Here is a 22,190-nt window from a genome sequence, read left to right on the forward strand (position 1 = left end):
GAGGTGATTAGGTCATAAGGGCAGGGCCCTCATGAGTGGGATTAGTGCTTATAAAAGAGACCCCAGAGAGCTCACACCCCTCTTCTACCATGTGAGGACACAGCGAAAAGACATCTATGAACCAGGAAGTGGGCCCTCACCAGACACCGTATCTGCTGATGCCTTGATTTTGGACTTTCCAGCCTCTGAAATGTGAGAAATAAATTTCTGTTGTGTAAACCATCCAGTCTATGGCATTTTGTTATAGCAGCCCAAATGGACACTGAGAAAGTGTCCAACATCATTCTTTTCTTCCATTTATTTCTAACCCCATTTATTCTTGTTCTTTCTCCTAAACAGGGAAGGACAGTGAGTTCCAGAGATCAATAAACTCACCAAAGTTTGAGAGCCAGTCTGCACTGTGATGAGAATGGACTCCCAAATATCTGCCTCCCAACAGGGGCTTTTCCCCTCTGACTTGCCTGCATTTATCAAACTTGACAAGTTACAATACAACTTCCCACGCATCCTAAGATGGGTTAGATCCAGACTGCCAACGGCTTTTGCATGCCATGTGAAAGTTAGAACTTCATTTCACAGGCCACAGAGTTAGGCAAGGTTTTTAAGGAGGGCAGTAACATGTTCCGATTTGTTTTCTGGGATAACCATGCTGGCAGTTCAACAGCTTAACTCAAAATGAAACAGACTGGTGGAAAGGAGACTAGAGAAGAGAGACTACTGAAATAGCTCAGGTCACAAAGCACACAGGCTGACCCAAGGCACCACGACATAGAAGAAGGGATACATGCAAGAGCGTTTCAAAATATACTCAACTAAGGGGGCTGGCCCCGTGGCCGAGTGGTTAGGTTCGCGCGCTCCGCTGCAGGCGGCCCAGTGTTTCGTTGGTTCGAATCCTGGGTGCGGACATGGCACTGCTCATCAGACCACGCTGAGGCAGCATCCCACATGCCACAACTAGAAGAACCCACAACGAAGAATACACAACTATGTACCGGGGGGCTTTGGGGAGAAAAAGGAAAAAATAAAATCTTTAAAAAAAAAAAAAATATATACTCAACTAAGGAAGACAGACAACCACACAAATGTGGTTCTCAGATGGCTAAGACCCATGTTTCTCAACCCTGGCTGAACGTCAGGATCACCTGGAGAGCTTTTGAAAAACACCAATATCCAGAACTCATTTTCATAAAATGACTTAAACCATCTGTGATGGGGCCCGAGCTTCAGGACGTTTTAAAAGCTTCCCAGGTGAGTCTAATATACAGCCAGGGTTAAAAATCACTGGCCTGGATACTAGAACAGCTTTCTTAATCCTTAAAGACAAACAGAATCAGGATACTTTTTCTTTCACTCTTTAATTTAGTAAATAATTATTGAGTGCCTAAGACAGTCAGGCACTAGGCTAAGTGCTTGGTTTTATTTAATCTTACTTCACAAAACCTATGAGTTATATGAGATTTTTAACTTTAAAACAAGGACACTCTAAGGGTCAGCGAGGTGAAGTGATTTCTCACAACATGTCAGGTCGATGGCAGAACCTGGATTTGAACCCAGTTCTGAATATTCACATCTGCTAAAAGCAGGTGATCTTGTCAGTACCTTTAGTGTTGGACCTTTAGGTAAGATTTGACTTATAGAGCTCCTTAATTCTCAGATATCTTGATTCTCAAGGAGTGTAAACACCTCAAAATCTAAACCATGGCCCATTGTTCCTGAACCCTCGTCTGTGTGTAACACCATGGGAGCAACTACAGCATCTAAACTCAACTGCTACTGAATCCACCATCACACTGCTAAAGCAAGTGTGGGGTATTTTTTCTATATTTTGCCAAAATAGAAGCCTTGTCTATATTTTATAGGAAAACTTTTTCAGTGTTACAATACACTAAAGTATTATGGAAATATAAATGCCATATATTCATAGCCTAAAATAACTCCTTTATTAGTGTAGCTCAAATTCGTATGAAAATATAAACATGTCATAACAGTAACTTCCTATGCCTTTTTATTCTGACCAATAAACAGGAAACATATACTGTTACAGCAACAGCCAATAAAGCCCATGTAAATTTCAACAAGTAACAAAGACACTACTATTTACTAAACTAGAACTGCCTCATTATGTAGTCATACTAACTGCTTATGAAACTCTATTAGTAAGTTTGGTTTATAGCATTTGGGTAGAAATTCATGTATAATAAAATGCCAAAGAAAAATGCATACGATAATTAATTCTAAGTTATTTCCACATCTTAAACTCAGGGTGTAGAGTTTACCTGGGGAAATAATTAATTTATATGTAAAATCTTCTTGTACTATCAAATTGAATACAAGAGAAGCAGTTAACACAACAGAACCCACTTAGAAGTCTATGACTGCTCAAAGCTGGAGCCCCTCAGCTTGTGCTCCTCCTTCTGGGTGGCAAATAAGACTGTAAGGAAACATAATATTCTCATTTCTTTTAAGGATTATTTCTCTGTTTGGAAGCATAAATATTTATATGTATTTAAAGTTAAGCTTACCCAAACAAAAACGACAGTGAAAAACTATTGAGTGCTATTATACATTAGTACACACATGTATATGCCAGGCTCTGTGCTGAGCACTTTACAAACATTATTAAATGCTCATGACAACCTTACAAAGAAAATAAAATCATCTTTATTTTAGACATAGCTAAACTGACGGATAGAGAGGTTAAAGAGGTCACAGTCACAGAGGCAGTACATGGTAAAGCCAACACCCGCCAACAGGTGTTCTCACCCTGGGTGTGGGTGCTCTTGACCACTAAACACACTGCCTCCCATGTGAAACACTGATGCCACACGGTTTGAGAGCTACAAAGTAGTGAAAGGTACAGTCCTTTCACTGTGGTCCAGAAGCAAGTGTCCTACCTAGAGAAACCAAGCAAGCCCACACATGCGCAGGCCCACATGCTGGAAACCAAAACCACAAAAATCAAGACAGCTCATGATTACTGCTGATAAATTGGAGAGCCAGCTAGGGCTACGGGATTTCAAAGAGAAAGTGTCTGTGCTATAATTCACTACCATTTTTATATTTTTTTTATAACTTCTCACATTTGAAATAGTACATATCTATTTATTATCTGTCTCCCTGAACTACAGTATAAGCTCCATGAGAGCAGGGAGTTTGTGAGCTCTGTTCACTGCAGCATCCACAGTACCTGGAAACCACACAGCACATGGATGCTCAGTAACTATATTTGAACAAGGGAACAACCAAGCGGCATGTACAATAGGAGCAAATATTTGGAGATGAGGACCACGGGTTCATAATGGGCGAGTGTGAAATAGAGTTGAAGAGGCAAGCTGGAGGCAGACAGTTTTAAACGCTAAGGTAAGGAGGTTGACCTTTATTGTTTATATTATGAGAAGCCAATAAAGGTTTTGAGCTGGAGAATGAACTGTCAAAAAGCAATATGTTAACAATACTAATCTGGTGGCTGCACAAGATAGTTCAGAGGAAGAAGCCTGAACCTAGGAAGCTGTTTTAACAATAGCCTAGCTCTGAATTGATTATGGAATGAACCTGGGAGATGGTAAAGGAAATGGATATGACAAGCATAATGAAAAAGGGTCAACCCAATGTATGTACTGCTGGGCACACCAAATCCCAGAGGAACAGGTCTACTTGAACAAACTTTAGGAAATCTGATCTGACTCTCCTTTATTACAGTGTAGAAGATGCATTAAAGAGAGGATTAAATCCAGGCATTATCCAGAAATGTGATTCTGTTCCTGTGGGGACCAAAGATAGCTCTGGTTGACAATGGTTGAAATAGATGACCCAGAGCCATCAAGAATCTCAGAGATCCATGAGACTGGGATATCTCACATCAAGGCTGCAGACCTGAACATGAGTCAGGCTGGATTCACAAATCTGGGGTTGGCTGGCAATTAGCCAGTCTCCTACCAAAGGATTTGCAACTACTTGTGGTGTATGTATATGTGTGTGCAGGGAGGGGGGTGGAAGCGTCACACACGGACCAGTACTAATGATGTAAGGTTTTTATAGATACGTTTGATTCATACTTTTTTCCCCTCATCTTGCTTTTCTGCTTCTCAGCCTTTGCTGAGGATCATGTGCAATCATGGCACATTAAGTTTTCCTTTCCACATAAATTATATTGGATTTAATCAGCTTTTCGAAATCCATTTGCATTATGATTTAGGAAAAAAGCTTAAGATTAACTTTTATTTTTATTATTTAATTTCATTTTGAGATCCCCTCTTCCTTTCATTCCAATTTCATTCTGATTTTCTCTTTAGAAGTAACTAGTTGAATTACTTAGTTATTTTTGAAGTCGTATAACAATATTGCTGGTTTAGAACTCTGTTACCTATGACCTTTAAATCCTAAAAGAGATTTTACCTTAAGTGCCCAGGAAGGCTTCTTTTTCGGGAACATGGATATTTTGCAATGAGTAAGGAGTACTTGTTAGTTATGATCTCCTCTGAGTGTATGTGGTTCATCAGAGATAATCTGAACTTCCCTTAGAGTCTAAGTATTTACCTGAGAGTCCAAGTATTATATTTGAGAAAATAATCCTCTCAAAGGCTGTAGAAACACAGCACAGCCCTGATGGGCAGCATGAAACCAATCAGCATGCAGTGCTGTACTCTGATGCTCCTGGTCCAATTTTTCCTTTGAGGCAGTTTTTTATTTGATATTTTGTTCCAGCTTAACCTCAGGTGAACTGTTTCACCTGGAAGAATGGATATAGTTTACTTAAACGACAAAAAGAGAGACAAAAAGAAAGTCACTGAAGTTCAAAATTCTTTCATGAGAGTTATTCAGGAGTCATCAGCATCCTCTTCAGAAGCTGTTTCTCACATATTCTTTCCAGCCAACCTTGGAAAACAGACTCAGACATGGAAGACACCAGACACACAGTGCTTGGTTTCACCCGCCAAGCCGATTTGCCTCCTGGCAGTCTCCAGGAATGGAACAGCACTGAATAAGAAAACAGCTGTATATAGATGAAATTATCAAGATAATTCCCGTCTAAATAACTTAGTAAATTATAGCCTTTAAACCCTTGCCATGATGGCATCCCTCATGCAGCCATTGTGCTATATCAAAATCCCTATGGCACAATAAAATTCCTTGGACGGAGAGAACCAGAATGGATCCACCTCCTATCGGCTTCTGTGCCATGATACGTTGTGGTCTAATAATAATATATTTCTGTTTAGATACTGTTCTGTTTTCTTTTTATTATCTTCTGTCTTAAACACCCCCCAAAAATGAATACCCTGTCAAAATATGGCATATTTAAGAGGTTTTAAAATCTGGATGGTCTTTTAAGGTTATTTCCTCCAGAGGATACTTGATAGCAACTTGAATTAAGAGGATAAAACCCTCCAGTGGCGTCTAGACTCAAACATTTATATCCAGTTATAAAAATTTGGATAAGTCATGGGTCTTTTAACACTATAGAGAGAGGAAACCTGAACTGATGCAAAGAGCTCTTTGTGAAATAGAACATTCAGATCCTTATGATTGGTCCAAAGGGACATTTTGAATTGGATGTTTCAAAGCAGCTATTTTGATAAGGCCAGGTCAAAAGAGCTGTGCTTGTTAGGAAGTAATGAACTGAAAGATACTCCTGACCCCATCAAATCCCTGATGCCCACACTGATCCTCACTTCATTCTTAACTCCCATCCCAACAAATTGTAACTCCCAGAGTTGAAGATGGGGTGAAAGTTCAAGAATGGGGTAAGTGATTACTTGAATTAAAACAAACAAAACAAAATGGAAAGCTTTGTGTTATTTTTTTCAGGCCACATCAAAAAGTCTCTGGCATCAAATGGTATATCAAAGTGGCTCCTACAAAATGGCTTTGTCATCATGACTGCCTCAAAACATCATGCAACCAGCCTGGGACTACACAGAATCTGATTCTGGTTCCAGCTGTGACTCACTGTGAGAGCATGGACAGATCACGTGGTTTCTCTGGGCCCCAGGCCCTCATCTCGAAATGATGGGCTAGTTAGGTCTCTAGCTTTAACTCGAACCAACTAAGCTGCCATACCTCCGACTCCTAACAGTGAGCCAATAGTAGCACAACTTGGCCACTTATTTTTTGGGGGATCAGTTCTCTTAGAAACAAGACCTGTATACTGGTGCCAATGAACTGGACTGTCCAGACATGTTCTATAAGTTGATGCAAATGATTCAGTGGAAAGGCTCTATATGCTTTTTCTACTAAAATGTATAAATATTAATTTCCCTCAATATATGATGGGCACAATTTTTTGACCCTCAACCCCTTTAAAAGCATAGGAATCTGTTTTTGGCCTAAATAAGGATCAAAGATTTATATTTATGTTTATAGGTATATGTAAAAAAATGCCTCACAAAATAAATTCCTGGGAATCATGGCAGAGTCAATAATTTTTGAGTAGTCTGGTGAGTGGAGTTAAAAAAAAATAGACATGTACTATCATTTGTAAAGAAAAATAAAACCTTTAAGTATATTTATATGTTTACCATATAAAAACCTTTTTCATATCATAAGGGCATACTGCTTAAATTTTTTTGCCACCAATATAGTTGATTCATTTTTCTTACCTTCCCCTCCTAAAAACATTAAATAGTTTAATTCAATCAAGTTCAAATCTACTTTCTGGTTCTGATGAATAAAATAACTTTAAAAGATAAGTGAAAAAATATATAGTTTAACTTCCAGGTAGGATAGTAAAAGTCCTAAAATTACTGAAATGTGGAAGAAGGTACTAATTTTAGTATGATTATTATTAGATACCATTTTTCAGAGCTGACTGTGTGTCAGGAACTCTACAAAAACCTGTGAGGTAGGAATTATGCCCATTTTACACAGGAGGAAACAGTATCAGGGAAATCACATAAATGGTCTAACAGTCAGTGGAACTCACATCCCAGCCACATTAGCTTTCTTATGACACCACTTTGCCCTTTAGTAATTCTCAAGCTTGGAGACGTTACTTATTGTTAGTTTTCACTTCATCCTTCACTTAATAAATATTTATTGAGTATCAGCACCTGCCATAAATTCCACTAGGTGTCAGGGATAAAAAGAAGCATAACTTTCAGTCCCTTTCCTCAAGGGGTTCCCAATACTGTGGAAAAGAGAGGCTGAAAACCAACCATTGCAATCCAATGTGAAGTGCTGTGAACGAGGCATTCACAGGGCTCCAGAAAGCACAAAAAGAGTCAAGACCAACTGGATCTATGGGCTGGGGAGGCTTTCCAGTGAGTTAGACTGGAATAACATGTTAAAGGATGATTAGAGATGTGTTATGCGGACAGCAGTGGAGAATAACACGCAAGACAGAAAAACAGCAGAGACATAAAAGAGTAGAGCACTTAGGAAAAATGATGTTATGCCTCAACACCCCTATTGCTCCCAGGCTGTGGGAAAAGTGAGTGGAGAATGAGAGAGGGGAAATACCAAGTTAAAAATTTTTTAAACCTCTGCTTTTATTTAGAGCAGTAGTTCTCAGACCTCACTCTGCATCAATAACACCTGGAGGACTCGTTAGAGCACAGACAGCTGGGCCTCACCTCCAGAGTTTCCAATTCAGTAGGCCTGGGGTGGGACCTGAGAGTTCACATTTCTAACAAGTTCTCAGATGCCACCAATGCCGTCAGTCTGGGGACCACACTTTTGAGAACCACTCATATAGAGAAAGAAGTCATGGAAAGATTAACACAAAAGCACAGTCTTAAAATTTATTCTCTTTCAGCTTTCCCCTAAATATTAATCTAGATAAGTTTTGGATTAAAAACGTTAAAAATAATTACATACAGGCCTACTTGATGTAAATAGCCTTGTGGAACGAACACAAACCAACAAAGGAAAATTCTAAAGAAGCTGAATTTATAATTCAGTTCATGCATTTTTGAGCATTTACTCTAATTCTCCCTTCTAAAAGCTAGGTTGTTTGAGAAGCTCTCTTGCCTTTCCACCGCTCTCTGTACAGAGGAAACGGCCTGTGTAGACATAGGAAGGGGTATTCTCAGACCTGGCTGCAGCACCAACGTGGCCCCATGCTCCCAACCCATGCCTTACCTCCCAATCCGCAGCCCAATGGCAGCCTGTGCTTCCAATAAACAGAATATACAAGGACATATGCGAGACTGTCAAAGACAGCAGCTATCTAGAAAGTGAAACCGCTATGAAATTTCACTTTTGTTTTTATTTATTTCTATATTGTTTGAAGTTTCACTAATAGGTGTACATTATACTTTTATTCAAAAAAGGAACTTTTTTAAATGCAAAGACGCTTTCAGAATTACACAGCAAACAGAAATGTTTTTCAGACTTTTTCTTTATTGCTCTGTGGAGCCAGCCCTTTGTTCAAACAAAATATTATCAGAAGCGCAAAGCTTAAGACTGACGAAAGGAGAGCCGATCAAAGAAGGTGATAATGGAGAGGTGACGGACCCAAAAATTCTTTGAGGAATATCAACCTTACTGTTTCTTGAGATAATTATAGCACTTTGAAAGAGCACATTTTTAAAAATTTTTTGAGGAAGATTAGCCCTGAACTAACATCCACCACCAAACCTCCTCTTTTTGCTGAGGAAGACTGGCTCTGAGCTAACCTCTGTGCCCATCTTTCTCTACTTTATATGTGGGATGCCTGCCACAGCATGGCTTGATAAGCAGTGCACGGGTCCGTGCCCAGGATGCAAACCCACGAAGCCCAGGCCCCCAAAGCAGAGCATGCAAACTTAACCACTGTGCCACTGGGCTGGCCCCTGAAAGGGTACTTTTCATTTAGCTATATACATTCTGGATTTTACTTCAAGTTGTATCATGTCATATTTGTGCCTTATACAATCTATTGGCATGTCAATTAACTGTGGGAAGTTTCCTGATTCAAAATTAGTTTCCTTATTTGCCTTCTCTGGTTTTGGTGTTCACTCATCGAAAAAAGAAAGATATCAGGTTCTATCAGATTGAAAAAAATCTAAAATTGAAGTAACACAAATGTAACTTCCAATGTTCCCGATTTAATTTCTTCATATCCAAATCTGTCTGAATGGCAACTGAACTAAATGTAAACTGAGTCACACACACACCAAAGAAGGTGGGGGAAGGCTGTCTGGCATAAATATAGAATAAGATGTAAACCAATATATAATAACTTACTTTCCAGCAGTACCAACTTCTCACTATTTTCAACCCTTGAGGGTAGGAGCATACTTAGGAATATTTGGCACCATTTTCCTTTCTGTGGAAAATACTAATATTCTAATTTAATATAAAGCATGACCAACAATCCTAACCACTCATTATATTTTTTCTCCAAGTGAGGTTTCACTCATCTAACACTCTTATAGCACAAGCCTGACATAACCACAAATGTTACACACAAATACACAGTGGATTTTATTTTCTAGTGCTTATCATCATCATCCAAAAAAGTATTACTTAAAGCCACAGAAACTTGGTTTCTAGGTGTCAAAATAATCATTTGAAATCAGAGTACTTTTCCAAGAAAGGTCATTTCAGTGCAAATGCTAATGCTCTCTTCTTGATCCTTTTTCAAACATTTTATTTTAGACAGATATGTGAAAAGAGAGGGCCAGAAGCTACAGCAACTTTCTTTGCATTGCAGTTAGAGTCAACATTTAGAACTTAACTCTGCTGCTTCTCTCCTTATGTAGTCGAGACTGTAACTAATCCCTATACTAAAAAACAATCTGATTTCTCTTCTCTTATATATTGAAATAGGGCTTTTAGAGAGACTCATATGAGATTTGATTTTGTAGCCTCAATTTGATTCCACATAACACCCCTGCTCCTCCAAGGGATGAGCTGGAAGGAAGGGCTGGGTAATGATGCTCCAAGGCCACTGCACATTATGCACACAGTACATCCCTGTGAAGGGCGCCTCCTAGTGCTGCAAGGTCACACTGGCACAACAGCCTAGCCCCACTGTTCTTCATACACACTCCCACTCTTGTCTGACTAAGCTCTGCAAATGCCTGAGACGAAAAAGATGCTAGCAATCCATGTAAATCCTTGACCGTTTGACTTTGCCTTGAAAAAGCATTAAACGTAACTTAACTTTAAAGAAATGTTTCTTTAAAAGCAGTAGAATATGCTTGCTGGAGTTTCTTTTTCCTCGTTTGTAGTGAACGTGGCAATATATTTCAGTGTCCAGGTCCAGGATCAGCGGGAACAGAAACTGAGCTAATGTTACTGTTCCTCTAAAGAAACTTGTACATTTACAAATAAAGAGCAAGTGTTGGTATTTAATAATTTACAGAAAAACAGTGTTCAGACGATCAGGCAAGACATAATTTTGGCTATTTTCACACACTTGAATGATGATGACTGATTTCAGAATCCAAATGCTTGTTTAGAAATATGCTTTCAACATACATATTTAATTAGGTCTCAAAATAGGGATATTTTACACAATGTCCTGAGAGGCTTAGCTGACAGTCTTCAAGTTTCGATATCAAAATGTCCATCTTTAGCAGAAATATGGAACACATACAGACTAAGTAATGCTAATGCTTAGAAAAGGCTCACGAACAAGGGCTGTTATCGAACACAGGAATCGAATATGAAGCAGAGAACACTTTAGGCCTAAGAAGAAAGAAAATGCTTTTAATGAAAAGTGATTAGAAAAGACACAAGCAGGGAAGGTGCATAAAACAGCAAAAGCCCAAGCAGCCACATCCTTTTCCAAATTGATTCTAAAACTATACACATTATTTTCTTACAATATAATATTTTTGTTGGTTCATATTGTTTTTCATGACTACTGGAAAAGGAAATTATACTAAGGGTAAAAACTAAGAAACAGTCTTTGCTTTAATTATATTGGAGGTCCCTTTTGACCCCTGCTCTCCAACCTCACAGGAAAGGCAACCCACGATCCAAAGCCACATCAGCGATCCGCTGCCCCCACAAGTCATCCTCAATTTCAAAGCACTATGACAATACAAGACACAAGACACTTTCGACCTGTTCCAATCTCAGACATTGCCCCAATGACCCAGAGCACATACTCTTTTTTTCCTTTCCACATAAAATTATTTTTTAGGGCTACACAATGTTCTGTAGAGTAAGAGGTTATAATGCATTTAGTCACTGCCCTATTGTTGAACACATGAGGTTTTTTCCCCAAATTATCACAAAGAATGATAAGAAGAAAATACTTATGTATCTAAATATTTATCCATGTGTCTAATTATTTCCTGATAATAATTCCTAGAAGTAAAGTTTCTGGGCCAAAGGGAACAAGCATTTTTAAAGTTCCTGATGTCTACTGCTAAACCATGGAGGATTTCTTTTTTTACAACTTCCCTACAAATATGCTATTCCAAACCGCTCACAAGGCTGAGTGGAACCCGCCCCAAGGGAGGGGGCTGTTGTCTTATCAGACTATGTCTTTGATTCTTAAGACATATTCTGAGGTGCTCTTGTGATTTTTCTACCCCTTAAAGCACTTCTTATGTTAGTTATTCTTGGCAAGTGAAAAATAAGCAAACTTTGCAGTTCCTTTCTTAGAACTATTTCTTGAAGGAAGTCTCCTTTGTCCACTATAAATTGAGCAACGTTTTGGGGTGGAATCATGACTATAATTAAACACAACCTAAAAGTATGGGAAGTCAACACAACCTATCTCCCAATGAAAAGAAGAACATGGAATGAAGAAAATGTTTGCCACGTTCAACAAGGGAGATCACATTTCTCGAGAGAAAAGAGCACTGCTGTGTCAGTACCAGGTTTTTAGTCCCTGGACAGTCCACTCAACAAGGCATAGGCATCATCTGGATTCTCGGGATCCTCAATACACCTCTAATTTATAGTCAAGTCAAATTACAAATATTTTATGAGCATTTCCAATGTACAAGATCCCATTTCTAAATATTATGAAGGAAACCAAAAACCTATAAACCAAGGAGTTTAAATAAGGGAAGGGGACCAGAAAAATACATTTAAAATGCATTAAGAGAGAAGATATTTAAACAACATTTCAAAATAGTACGTAAAAGTTACTACCCAAAGGCATTAACGTGTGCAGTTACTGCAGAATACAATCCATTTCTGTAGACAAATCTCATTCTATCCTATATCCTCAAACACCAAATTTTCACTTAGGTTACAATTCTTTCCCAAATAACCCAAACATTATGAAATTGAGAATGACAGAAATAATTTACAAAACATCTTTTATTTTTATACATTACAGTGAAGAAAATTATTTGCATATTTTTTAACAATTTGAATTTCCTAGAGAAATATTGCTAGAAAGATTTTAAGAATAGGCAAGCCACAGTATAATTTAGTGTTTCTAGAAAACGACATATTATAGTAAAAACAACACATTTTCAATTACAAAATGTTTCTTTTTTTGTAAAAACTGTATTTTTATATTTTTTATAAAGACTATATTTTCTGAAATAATTTCTCCCCTTTTGACAAACATTTTGCCACACAAGAAAAAGCTGATAAAATTCTGGTAATAAATTGCCGCTGACAGGGCAAACCTGGAGACTCTCGGACTCCAACAGCAGGATCCTGGACCATGATTCTCAAGCCTAAAACCAAGCTCCAGTTTTTGGGAGTCTGGGAACATGCACTCTGGAGGTGTGGGCGTGCTGAGGCATTCCCGCTCTTATTGCAGAGTGCACGCCCCTCCATCAGTGCGCACCCGCACCTTCAGAACAGCAGCAGACCACCAGGTGAGGAGAACAGAAGAGAAATAGACAGAAAGGGGTGAGGGGAGCTGCGTGTTTTCTTCTCAGAACCAGAAAAGAATGAAGGTCTTGCTGAGGGAACTGAGCAAGTCAGACTTTCCAGTCACACTTTCAATTTCACATGTGCTATTTTCATCTATCATTAAAGAAATTATGATAGTTTTTTTAAATTGTTATAACCCAAGGAAATGATACTATTTCATGAAAATTCATAAACTATAGTTTCATTTGAACGTTGCTTTAATCATTATATTTATGTGACAAGATTAAAATACATTTTCTTATGATTGGGGCTTTTTCAGTTAGTCAATCTATGAGATATTTTTCCCCTCAGTGTTTCAGTTGAACCATCTTATCTTTTTATCCAAACATAATCACCAAATAGGTAATCATGTTACAGCGAGGCTTCCAAACACATTTTTTCCATTCATTCGGATTTCCTGAGATCATCCCATAATGAACAGTAAGAAGACAGCAGGAAAATGGATGAAAAACAGGAACATTAGGCAAGAGAACCAGACGTCAGGAAAGGAAGATGGACGATAAGGAAAAGGCAGCATGGAGAACCAGCAAGACAAAAGAACATTAAAAGAAAAAGCAAGAAAAACATGTAAAAAGTTAAAAAGTAATTTTGAGAAACAGGAAATAAACGATTAGAAAACAGTATTCTCAAAAAGGTCTCTTCATTTCAGGAACATGTGTATAGTTCAACTTTTAAAAGTCCTTTCCTCATGAAACTGTCCTGAATTAACAGACAATTTAATTGTCTTCTAAGACACTGAAGGCCACATAGAGAAGATGAAAAAAATAAAACTGACAAGGTCTCTTTTTTCCTTTTTAAATCTCACCCCACGTGCAGGAAACAAGGTCTTAATCATTCTAAATCTGTTTAGAAGGTTAAGACGTGATGCCCCACGGCTCATTCTACGCCTTATACTCACAGATGACCTGGACAAAGGAACAATGAGCCTGACAATCAGCCCTGCAAGGATTTGATACTGAGCATGATTACTGACCTGCACAAATGAAAAATTAGGCTCACATTTTATTTAAAAATAGGATGACATTTTGAGAAAGCTTCACATAGAAAAGCAAACTAGAGAGAAACCTGGCCAGGCATAAATAAAAATTAGAAAGAACTGGCTAAATATGATCAGATTTGTGAAAAATCAATTACTTCCTCACCATACACCAGAGAAATTCTAGGTTACTAAAAATTTTTCAAAAATTTTTATCATAAGATGAAAAATATTTCATGGGGAGAAATCATAGTGGAACATTTCAACAGAGTGGAATTCATAAAAAAGTAAAACTATCATATAACAAGATAAGCATAAACAAAATCAAACATTTTAAAGACAAAGAGTTAATGTTTTTCATATCCAAACAACTCCTACTAATCAATATGAAAACTATTAACACACAAAGAAAAGTGGAAAAGGACAAATCCAAAGAGAAGGCATAGGAATGGCTGTTACGCTGTGAATCAGAGTTCCTCTGAGAAACGCCTTTTGAGTTCTAAAAGGCATTCTATGGAACGAGACTTCTATGGAACGAGAATAATTCACAGATTAGATAATATGGGCTGATATTTTTGTTTTGCTTTAAGGTTTTTCAAGTTGCAACAGGAAGTCATAAGCCCACACCATTTTCCACGAGTGGACAAATGGACCGTGCTATGCTTCACGTCAAGATACCTGCCATTACAGAAGCCACTGCTTACCCCTTCCTTTGGGAGTAAGCACAAAATTAATAATGGCAAGCACAAAATTAAACAAAATCACATATTCTTAGAATATTTAGTTAACAAAGAAATATTAATATCATTAACAAAAGTTTAGAGGGAGACACAGCTGTACAAGTTCTGGCTCGCGGGAAGTTAGCACAACAGCTAAATACATTAAATTAGAATTCTGTCATCTGGCAAAGATGACACTCTTGTGCATAGATAGGATCTGTGCACAGTGAGTAACAATCCCAATGTAGAGATGCCGCAAAGAAATATATAAAGTGGGAAATCCTATAATAGATACAAGGAAAAATCCTAGGAAAAATAACCTAACTCCTGTGTGTGTTACAAGTATGTCTCTTTTTATCAACTAAAATACCCTGACAATGGCTGTGCTTTTTCCTTATTATTTCTACACGGATTTCCAAAGAGTAGGAATAGTGAAAGTTAATTGTATGTACCTAGTCAATATCAGATGTGAACAGCTGTGGTTCAGGTGGCTATTTTTAATGTATTCACCATTAAATTCCAAATGGAGTATACAGTGCATAGAGCTCAGAAGTCCAAGCAATGATTGATCCAGAACCTGTTAAATCAAGTTCATTCCTTCCAATATCATTAAAAAATATAACACTAACTAGAAATCTACATCCAAGGTCATATGTTTCCCACTCAATTAATCACCAACAAGGAATATTTTACGGGTCTAAGACCAAGAATAGGATAAACACATGTCATGGTTATTCCCCTTAAGGACTTGGTGGCAGAGCAGGCGGAGGGGGACAGGGAGGGATATGAGAATATGGGAATTAAAAGTACTTGACGAAATTTTAAAATGCCACTAAATAATAAACTATGAAATGCAGATTATAAATATTTAAGAATCAAGGAAAGAAAGACCAATAGGGAAGTCTGGAATGGCATGGAGACTTAATGGAAAAGGAGAGACAAACTACACTCAAGAAAAGGTAGAATTCAGACAACTGAAAGAGAAGGGATCACACTCTAGGCAGAAGACAGCATCAGCAAGAGCCAACGCCCTCCTCAATACTCTCCTTCATTAGCCACTAAACGGATCCAAATCAGAAATGATCCAAATTGGCATATCATTTATTAAAGGTCATTGACTCCTAAATCAGCCAATGGTTAACCATAATAATTTTGAGCAATGAAGAGGCATGATGAAAACAGTGCTTCTGGAAGAGTATTCTGGCAGCAATTTGCAGGATGGATCCAAGGGAAGAAACTGGCGTTGGAGAGAGCAAGGAAAGAGATTATTGAGAAAATCCACCCTCAAGGTCTGGAAGACCTGGACTGGCGTTATGGCTCCAGTCAAAGAGAGGAAGTGGTAGACCTGAACCTGATTTATAAGCATCAGTAGAGTTTAGTAATACTAATTGATTCCAGATGATGAGTGAGGAAGACTGCCAAAGTTTCCAGCCCAAGGGAATTAAAAATTCCATCTCAGTTTTCTTATTATAAAAAGGAGGAGAAAACACACCCTATAAAATAAATGATAATGTAAACAGGATTCGATGCTACAGTCTCTATCTGTCATTCTCTTTGGCTTCTGTTGTCTCTGAATCACCTTCCTACGTTTGAAGAATGCCTATCTTAGGAGGAAGAGCCCACCTCCTACTCTAAAAATAAAAGTACCCAATACTCACATCTCAACCTCCACTGCAGCTATGGCCTGGGCTCATGACCTACTTTCTGCCAATCAGATACACCAGCCCCAGACTTTGACCTGGAAGTTAGAAAAATGAAGAAGCAAGACATGTGGACATACTGTGATGGCAAATGGTGGCAGTATCCAGATCAGTGTTCCAGCAGCAGTGGCCGGAGTCCAAGAAAACCGTCAGGTGGCAAGGACAGTGCCTCTGGCCAGCTCCCACCACCAGAAAAGTACAGTGGTGTGATTTTAGGCACTGATCCTGGCTGCCCGGTTCTGAGCCTCCCCAACCCCGACCCCTGAGATTCTGAGAGGCACTCAACGGGCTTTAAGGGATTTCCTATTCGATTTAAATCAACTAGAGCCTGTTTCCACAGCTTAGAATTAAGAATCCTGATTGACAGAGATGCTAAGAAAAACAGCTTGTGAAACAGTAGTAAAGCACTTCTTTTAAGAAGATGGATATTTGGAATGAAATTCAAGCACTGTCTGTCAATAATCAGGGTACCATTTGTTTAAGATTCTCGTTACCTAGGAGCAATAACTCCAAAATCCTGGTCTCTTCCACAGTCATACATAGGCACTTATTTCACTGCCTAACAGAGGCAATGTGACATATTAACAAAAAGAATGTGGGCTTTAGAATCTGATGACCCTATGTTTTAATAATGACTTGAAAACTTAGTGCTTGGGTGACTTTTGGCAAGTAACTTTACTTCTCTGAGCCTGTTTTCTCACACATAAAGTTGAAATAACCATATGAATTCCACAAAGTAGCTGCTGGGATTAAATGACACAGCTGGCGCAAAAGCCCTCATTTAGTGCCAAATATATAGTGGTGCTCAATTAAATAATTGTCAATCTCTTAATTGGTTTACACTGACCACATGCAGGCTTTCACAGTTTCACAATGTCCTGACCTGGGTTACACAATCTCATCTCTGCCCCTGATTGTGCAAACCCCCTGGCACTGTAAAATACTCAGAAACTTCACTCCAACGCCAAATGGGCCTGTCTGTAGGTGTTCGTTGATAGTTAGGCCTAATGCTTTTTCTTTTGACTCATTTATGTATGCCTGCTCTGAGTCATAAGAACTTCAACCTGGCAGCTCAAATTTTCTAAATAATGTATTCTCATTGTAGATAAATTGGAAAGTATAGAAAAGTGTACAAAAGAAAAAATATGAAAGAAATCTATGAGAATGTCTATTCAAACCCTCTTATTTTCGAAATCAGCAAACTAAAGCACAGAGAGGTTCAAGGATGGTTCTAAGTTCACACGGATCATCGTTTCATGTCAACAAACCTGTCCTGGGCATTTATAGGTGGCAGCATCATTGAACAGGGCCAGAGCCCAGTCTTTAGCTGGGTCCCCTGACTCTAGTGCAATATATACTCCACCGCACGTCCAAAGGCTGACGATACCTACCTCCCACCAAACCCCCACAGCAATATCCCTTCAATAACAGATGTTAAATCCTGAAGAGCAAGTATGATTTCCAGAGGCAGAGATGGGCATCTGGTGTAGAGGTAGCAGCATAAGCAGAGGCATGAGGCATGCCCGCGCACAGCAGGTCTGGGGAACGGTAAACAAGCAGCCACAGCAAGGCCCATGTGGTAGACAAGACAGGAAACTAGCCACATCAGGGCCACACTGTGAAGACCCTCCAAGGCTGTGCTAAGGAGAGTGAGCCTTTTCCTCCGCAGCAAGAGGAGCCATCAAAGGCTCATGAAGAGCAGAGGAGAGGCAGGATCAGGGCTGAGTTTCCAACTTACTCCAGATTGGAGGGGAGCCAAAGGGAATTAGGGAAACCAGGTAAATAACCACTGCAATGGCCCAGATAACAGGAGAGGACGCCCTGCCACAGGCAGAGGTTGAGGAGACGGGAAAGAGAGTGCCTCTCAAGTGACTGGCAGAACATAAGAGAACATTGACCATAGGACAGGACACTATCTCTCAGAGCTACCATAAATCTAGAGCTGCGCCAAGGCCAAAAACTAAAGAAGGGAGGGGGGGAAATGCAAAAACTCATAGATTAGCAAACGGCTTTCAGGGAAGAAAAATGCAGTTTACTGCTGAGTTTGCTCTCTGGACTCAAGTTCACAATTTCATCTGGCAACTAAAGACTTAGGATGCTAGATCCCCATGGTCACCCCCACAAGCACTAGACAGCATTCACACAGAGGCAATTAATTCAGAAAGCGTAACAGGGAGCACACTTGTCATTAAATGGCCCAGGGGGGACTCTTGACCAGACCGACTGCTCTGATCAGTTTGCCACCTGGGCCAAGTTTTAGGGGGTCAGGAGAGTAGGGCAGGCTCTTGTCTGGATCTTGTGGTAGAAGCAGCCCTCTCCCAGAGCTGATCTGGATGCCCTGATGATTTAGCTGATCATGGATACACCCAAAGGCAGGTCTCCCAGAGGAAGAACAGCCCCCGCGCTGTTTAATCTCACAGTCTCCACGCCCAACACAAACAATCAGGATCCATCGGGAACACGGCTGCACTCTCTCAGATGTATTCTCCTCAATTAAGTTTAGTGGAAATGCACCCAGAGCATTTTTTGTCTTAAAATGCGATCATGCTTTTAGTAATAACTACTCAGGAATCACACAGATCCAAGTTTATTTGCTTCCTTGGAAGGAAGGAGGAAGACTCGATAAAGGAAGTATGATATATTCTACACTGGTATTATCTAGAAGAGTTAAAATAATGAACTACAACTTTATACACTGCTAGAGATTCATCAGAAAAACATGTTTAAAAAATAAGCTGAACTGTCATTTACGTAAATAATATATGCATGTAAAACAAACAAGATAAGTAACATTTATGAATACATACATAAGTAATAAAAGTATAAATTCTATCACATAGGTGAAGCCTGAGGACAGTCCCGTGAAGCTGGGTCTCTACACAGCTGGTATTCAGTCTCCCCTTGATCCCTCACTCTTCCCATTTTACTCTCACCATGAAGGGAAAAATTAAAAAAGAGTTCAGTCCACAGGCCTCCACTCATGTGCCTGACCTCCCTGAGAAGTTTGATTCTTTTAGTCAAAACATATATGGAGTTTTGTTTAATTAAATTTTATGAGACCATAATTGTTAAAAAGAAATAACTTACTACTGTGTAGATTGTTTGCTGTTTGTTGTCTTAAATATTAGTGATCTCTGTTTTTAACTCAAGTTTGGGGAAAAAAATAGGCTATGAACTTTTCTGAACCTTTAGTACAGGGCTCCAGTTGAAATAGCAAAACATATTTCACCAAAGAAACTAAATATTTTGTCTTTAACAATTTAACTTTCTCCTTCAAAAAGTATTGCTATCTACTTCTTACAAACAAGGACTATTTCTTCTCTTGGTATCACACAGATTGAACATATACGTATTCAACTCTAGGGAAAGAGAAGAAAACTCATGTGTAGCATGGAAGCTTTAGCTGCATATGTAACATATTTTTATACAAAAGAAAGAAGGAAAGAAAATTATATAAATCAAATACAACAAAATGTTAATACCTCTTAAATCTTGGTGATGAGAATATGGATGCCTCAAACTGTACTTTTCAGAGTAATGGAAATATATCATTTTTAAGTTTTAAGTGGAAACAAACGAAGGTGGGGGAATTTGTTACGTAGCTTTTCGCAGTGCCTTTAAAAATATACATACTGCCCAAGCACTTCCTCCAATCTGTTGTATCAGCATGGAAGTGTGATGATTGCAGGATTAAACTCTATGACAACAGTTATAACAACAACTGCCTTGTCCTTTTCTCAAGTCTGGGGTTGCCAGACAAAAATAACTGACCTTCATTTCTCTGATAACCAATTTTTAAAAATCTTTCCAATCCAATACAGTTAAAAGAGAAAACAGTACTCTAGTCCCTTTGTAATTTACAGTGAGGGGCAAATTTTCCTTAATTCCTAGACAACAGAAAGAAAACAATGCAAACTTCCTAATGACTTAGATGACTAAAGGTGTAAAAAGGCAGTTAGCATAAATCCACTGTCCTGTGCTATTAGTCAGAGGTTGGGAAGCACCTCTGACTCAGAAGCTCTCTCTGGAGAAATACAATATAAAGAAGCAATCTTCTATTTTAGACTTAATATGGATGAAGATTTAATAGAAGCATCACTAATCTTGACATTCAAGTTTCCTAAAATAATCATTTCTGTTATTATACCCTTAGAACACAAAGTTCTGAAGACAAAGTGCTTTCAGACACCTAAACAGAAATATAAATGCTATAGCATGTATATTCACTGATTTGGCAAATAGTCATGGATTGCCAGGAGGTGTGATAGGCACTAAAAACAATCAAAAATAAAGGAGACAATGTCCCATCCTCATGAAGCCAACATGGAAAATATGTTAAACAAAAACATAAAACAACTATGAGTAGTATTTAGTGCTGTGAAGAAACTTTTCTTGATTCTGGGTCAGTAAAAGATGGAAAACTCATTTCAGACGAAGCCTCCCTGAGGAGGTGACATTTGAACTGTGACATAAAGCTTCAAAGAAAAGGGGCCAGCGGTGTAAAGATTGGAGAGGAACATTCCAGGAAGAGGACCAGCAAGTGACAAGACCCAAAGTTGGGAGAGAGTAACTGGTGTGTTCTAGGAGATGGCAGACAGCCTATGTGCCCACAGTAGAACAGATGTGAGGAAGTAAGATGAAGTTGGAGGGCTATGTGGGGACCAGATCATTCACAGAGAAATCACTGAAGAGCTTCCAGCCAGGAAAGGCACAGCTTGAGATACACTTTTAGAAGATCATATTGGCTGCTCTATGGAAATGGACTGGAGGAAGGCGAGAGTGGAAGTGGGAAAACTGGAAAGTTAAGACACTACTGTAATAGTCCAGGAAAAAGATGATATTGGCTTGGACAAAGGTGGTAGCAAAAGAGACTCATTCCTTCCACAGTAAATATTTTTGGAACACCTACTGTGTACCAAGAACTCTTCTAGGTGGTGGGGATACAGTGAAGAGCGAGGCTAACAAGGCCTTTGTTCTGGTGAAGATGACATTCTCAAAGGAGGGAACAAAAAATAAGTAAACAAATAAACCATAAAATGTTAGATGCTAAGATGCTATGAAAACAAAACCAAGCGCACGTGATAGGGAGGACTGGGGGAACAGTGATTCACAGAGACTAGCCAGGGAAGTCAAGAAAGGTAGTCTTTTACCTGAGATCCAATGGATAATAAAATACCTGGAAGTACAAAGGAGACGGAGAAAGGTGGAACAAAGTCAAGATGGATCTTGGAGACAGAATCAGCCATACTTGCTTAAATGAGTGGTGAGAGAAATAAAGGAATCAAAATAATGCCCAAAATAATTATGATTTTAGAAACTGCAGATAATGCTGCCATTTTCTAAAATGAAAGATTAAGAAGAAGCATTCATAGGAATTCTGGAATTAAAGGTTCCATTTTGGACATACTATACATACTTGAGATCATATGAGACATACATTGGATGTGAGTCTGGTGCTTAGAGAAGAGGCCTAGGTTGGAGATTAAAATCTGGGAGAATCGGTAAAGAGATGGCAAGTGAAGCCATGGGAACAGATGAAACTCCCCAAGTGGGCTGTGTAGCAAGAAAAAAGACCAGAGCTTGGAATAAAGCCTAAGGAACTGTAGAGATCAAGTAGTGGAAGAGGGGCCAAGAAAAGAGATAGAGAAATGGCCAGTGAGGCAGAAGGAAAACCAAGAGAGTGTCTGTTATGGACTGAATGTTTGTGTCCCTCAAAGACTTGTATTTTGAAGCCCTAACCACCAGAGAGGCTGTATTTGGAGCCGGGGCCTCTAAGGAAGCAGTGAAGGTTAAATGAAGTCATAAGGGCGTGGCCCTGATAGAAAAGAATTAGCGCCCTTTTAAGAAGAGACACCAGAGAGCTCCAACTTCCCCTCTCCTGCTTTTCTAAATAAAGTTTCATTGGAACAAAGCCATGACCATTCACTTATGTACTGTCTATGGCTGCTTACCTACTACAATGATAGATTTGAGTAGCTGCAACAGAGACTATATGACCCAAAAAGCCTAAAATATTTA

The 22,190-nt window shown here is 38.9% G+C and overlaps 1 protein-coding gene across 2 annotated transcripts in view; it reads right to left on the reverse strand.

The window, feature by feature from the left end:
* VAV3 (vav guanine nucleotide exchange factor 3) overlaps positions 1–22,190 on the reverse strand; it is a 349,793-nt gene that overhangs the window by 203,866 nt on the left and 123,737 nt on the right. The window contains exon 1 of one of the 2 annotated variants that reach the window (XM_070486951.1): positions 8,080–8,157. The exons of the other annotated variant lie outside the window; for it this stretch is intronic. Coding sequence (XP_070343052.1) covers positions 8,080–8,139 — 60 coding nt within the window. The 5' untranslated portion in view covers positions 8,140–8,157. Of the gene's footprint in view, positions 1–8,079; positions 8,158–22,190 lie in introns of those variants that run through there. 2 annotated transcript variants of the gene reach the window in all.

Source organism: Equus asinus, chromosome 16 (genome assembly GCF_041296235.1).
Source record: "Equus asinus isolate D_3611 breed Donkey chromosome 16, EquAss-T2T_v2, whole genome shotgun sequence".
NCBI classification, from domain to species: Eukaryota; Metazoa; Chordata; class Mammalia; order Perissodactyla; family Equidae; genus Equus; species Equus asinus.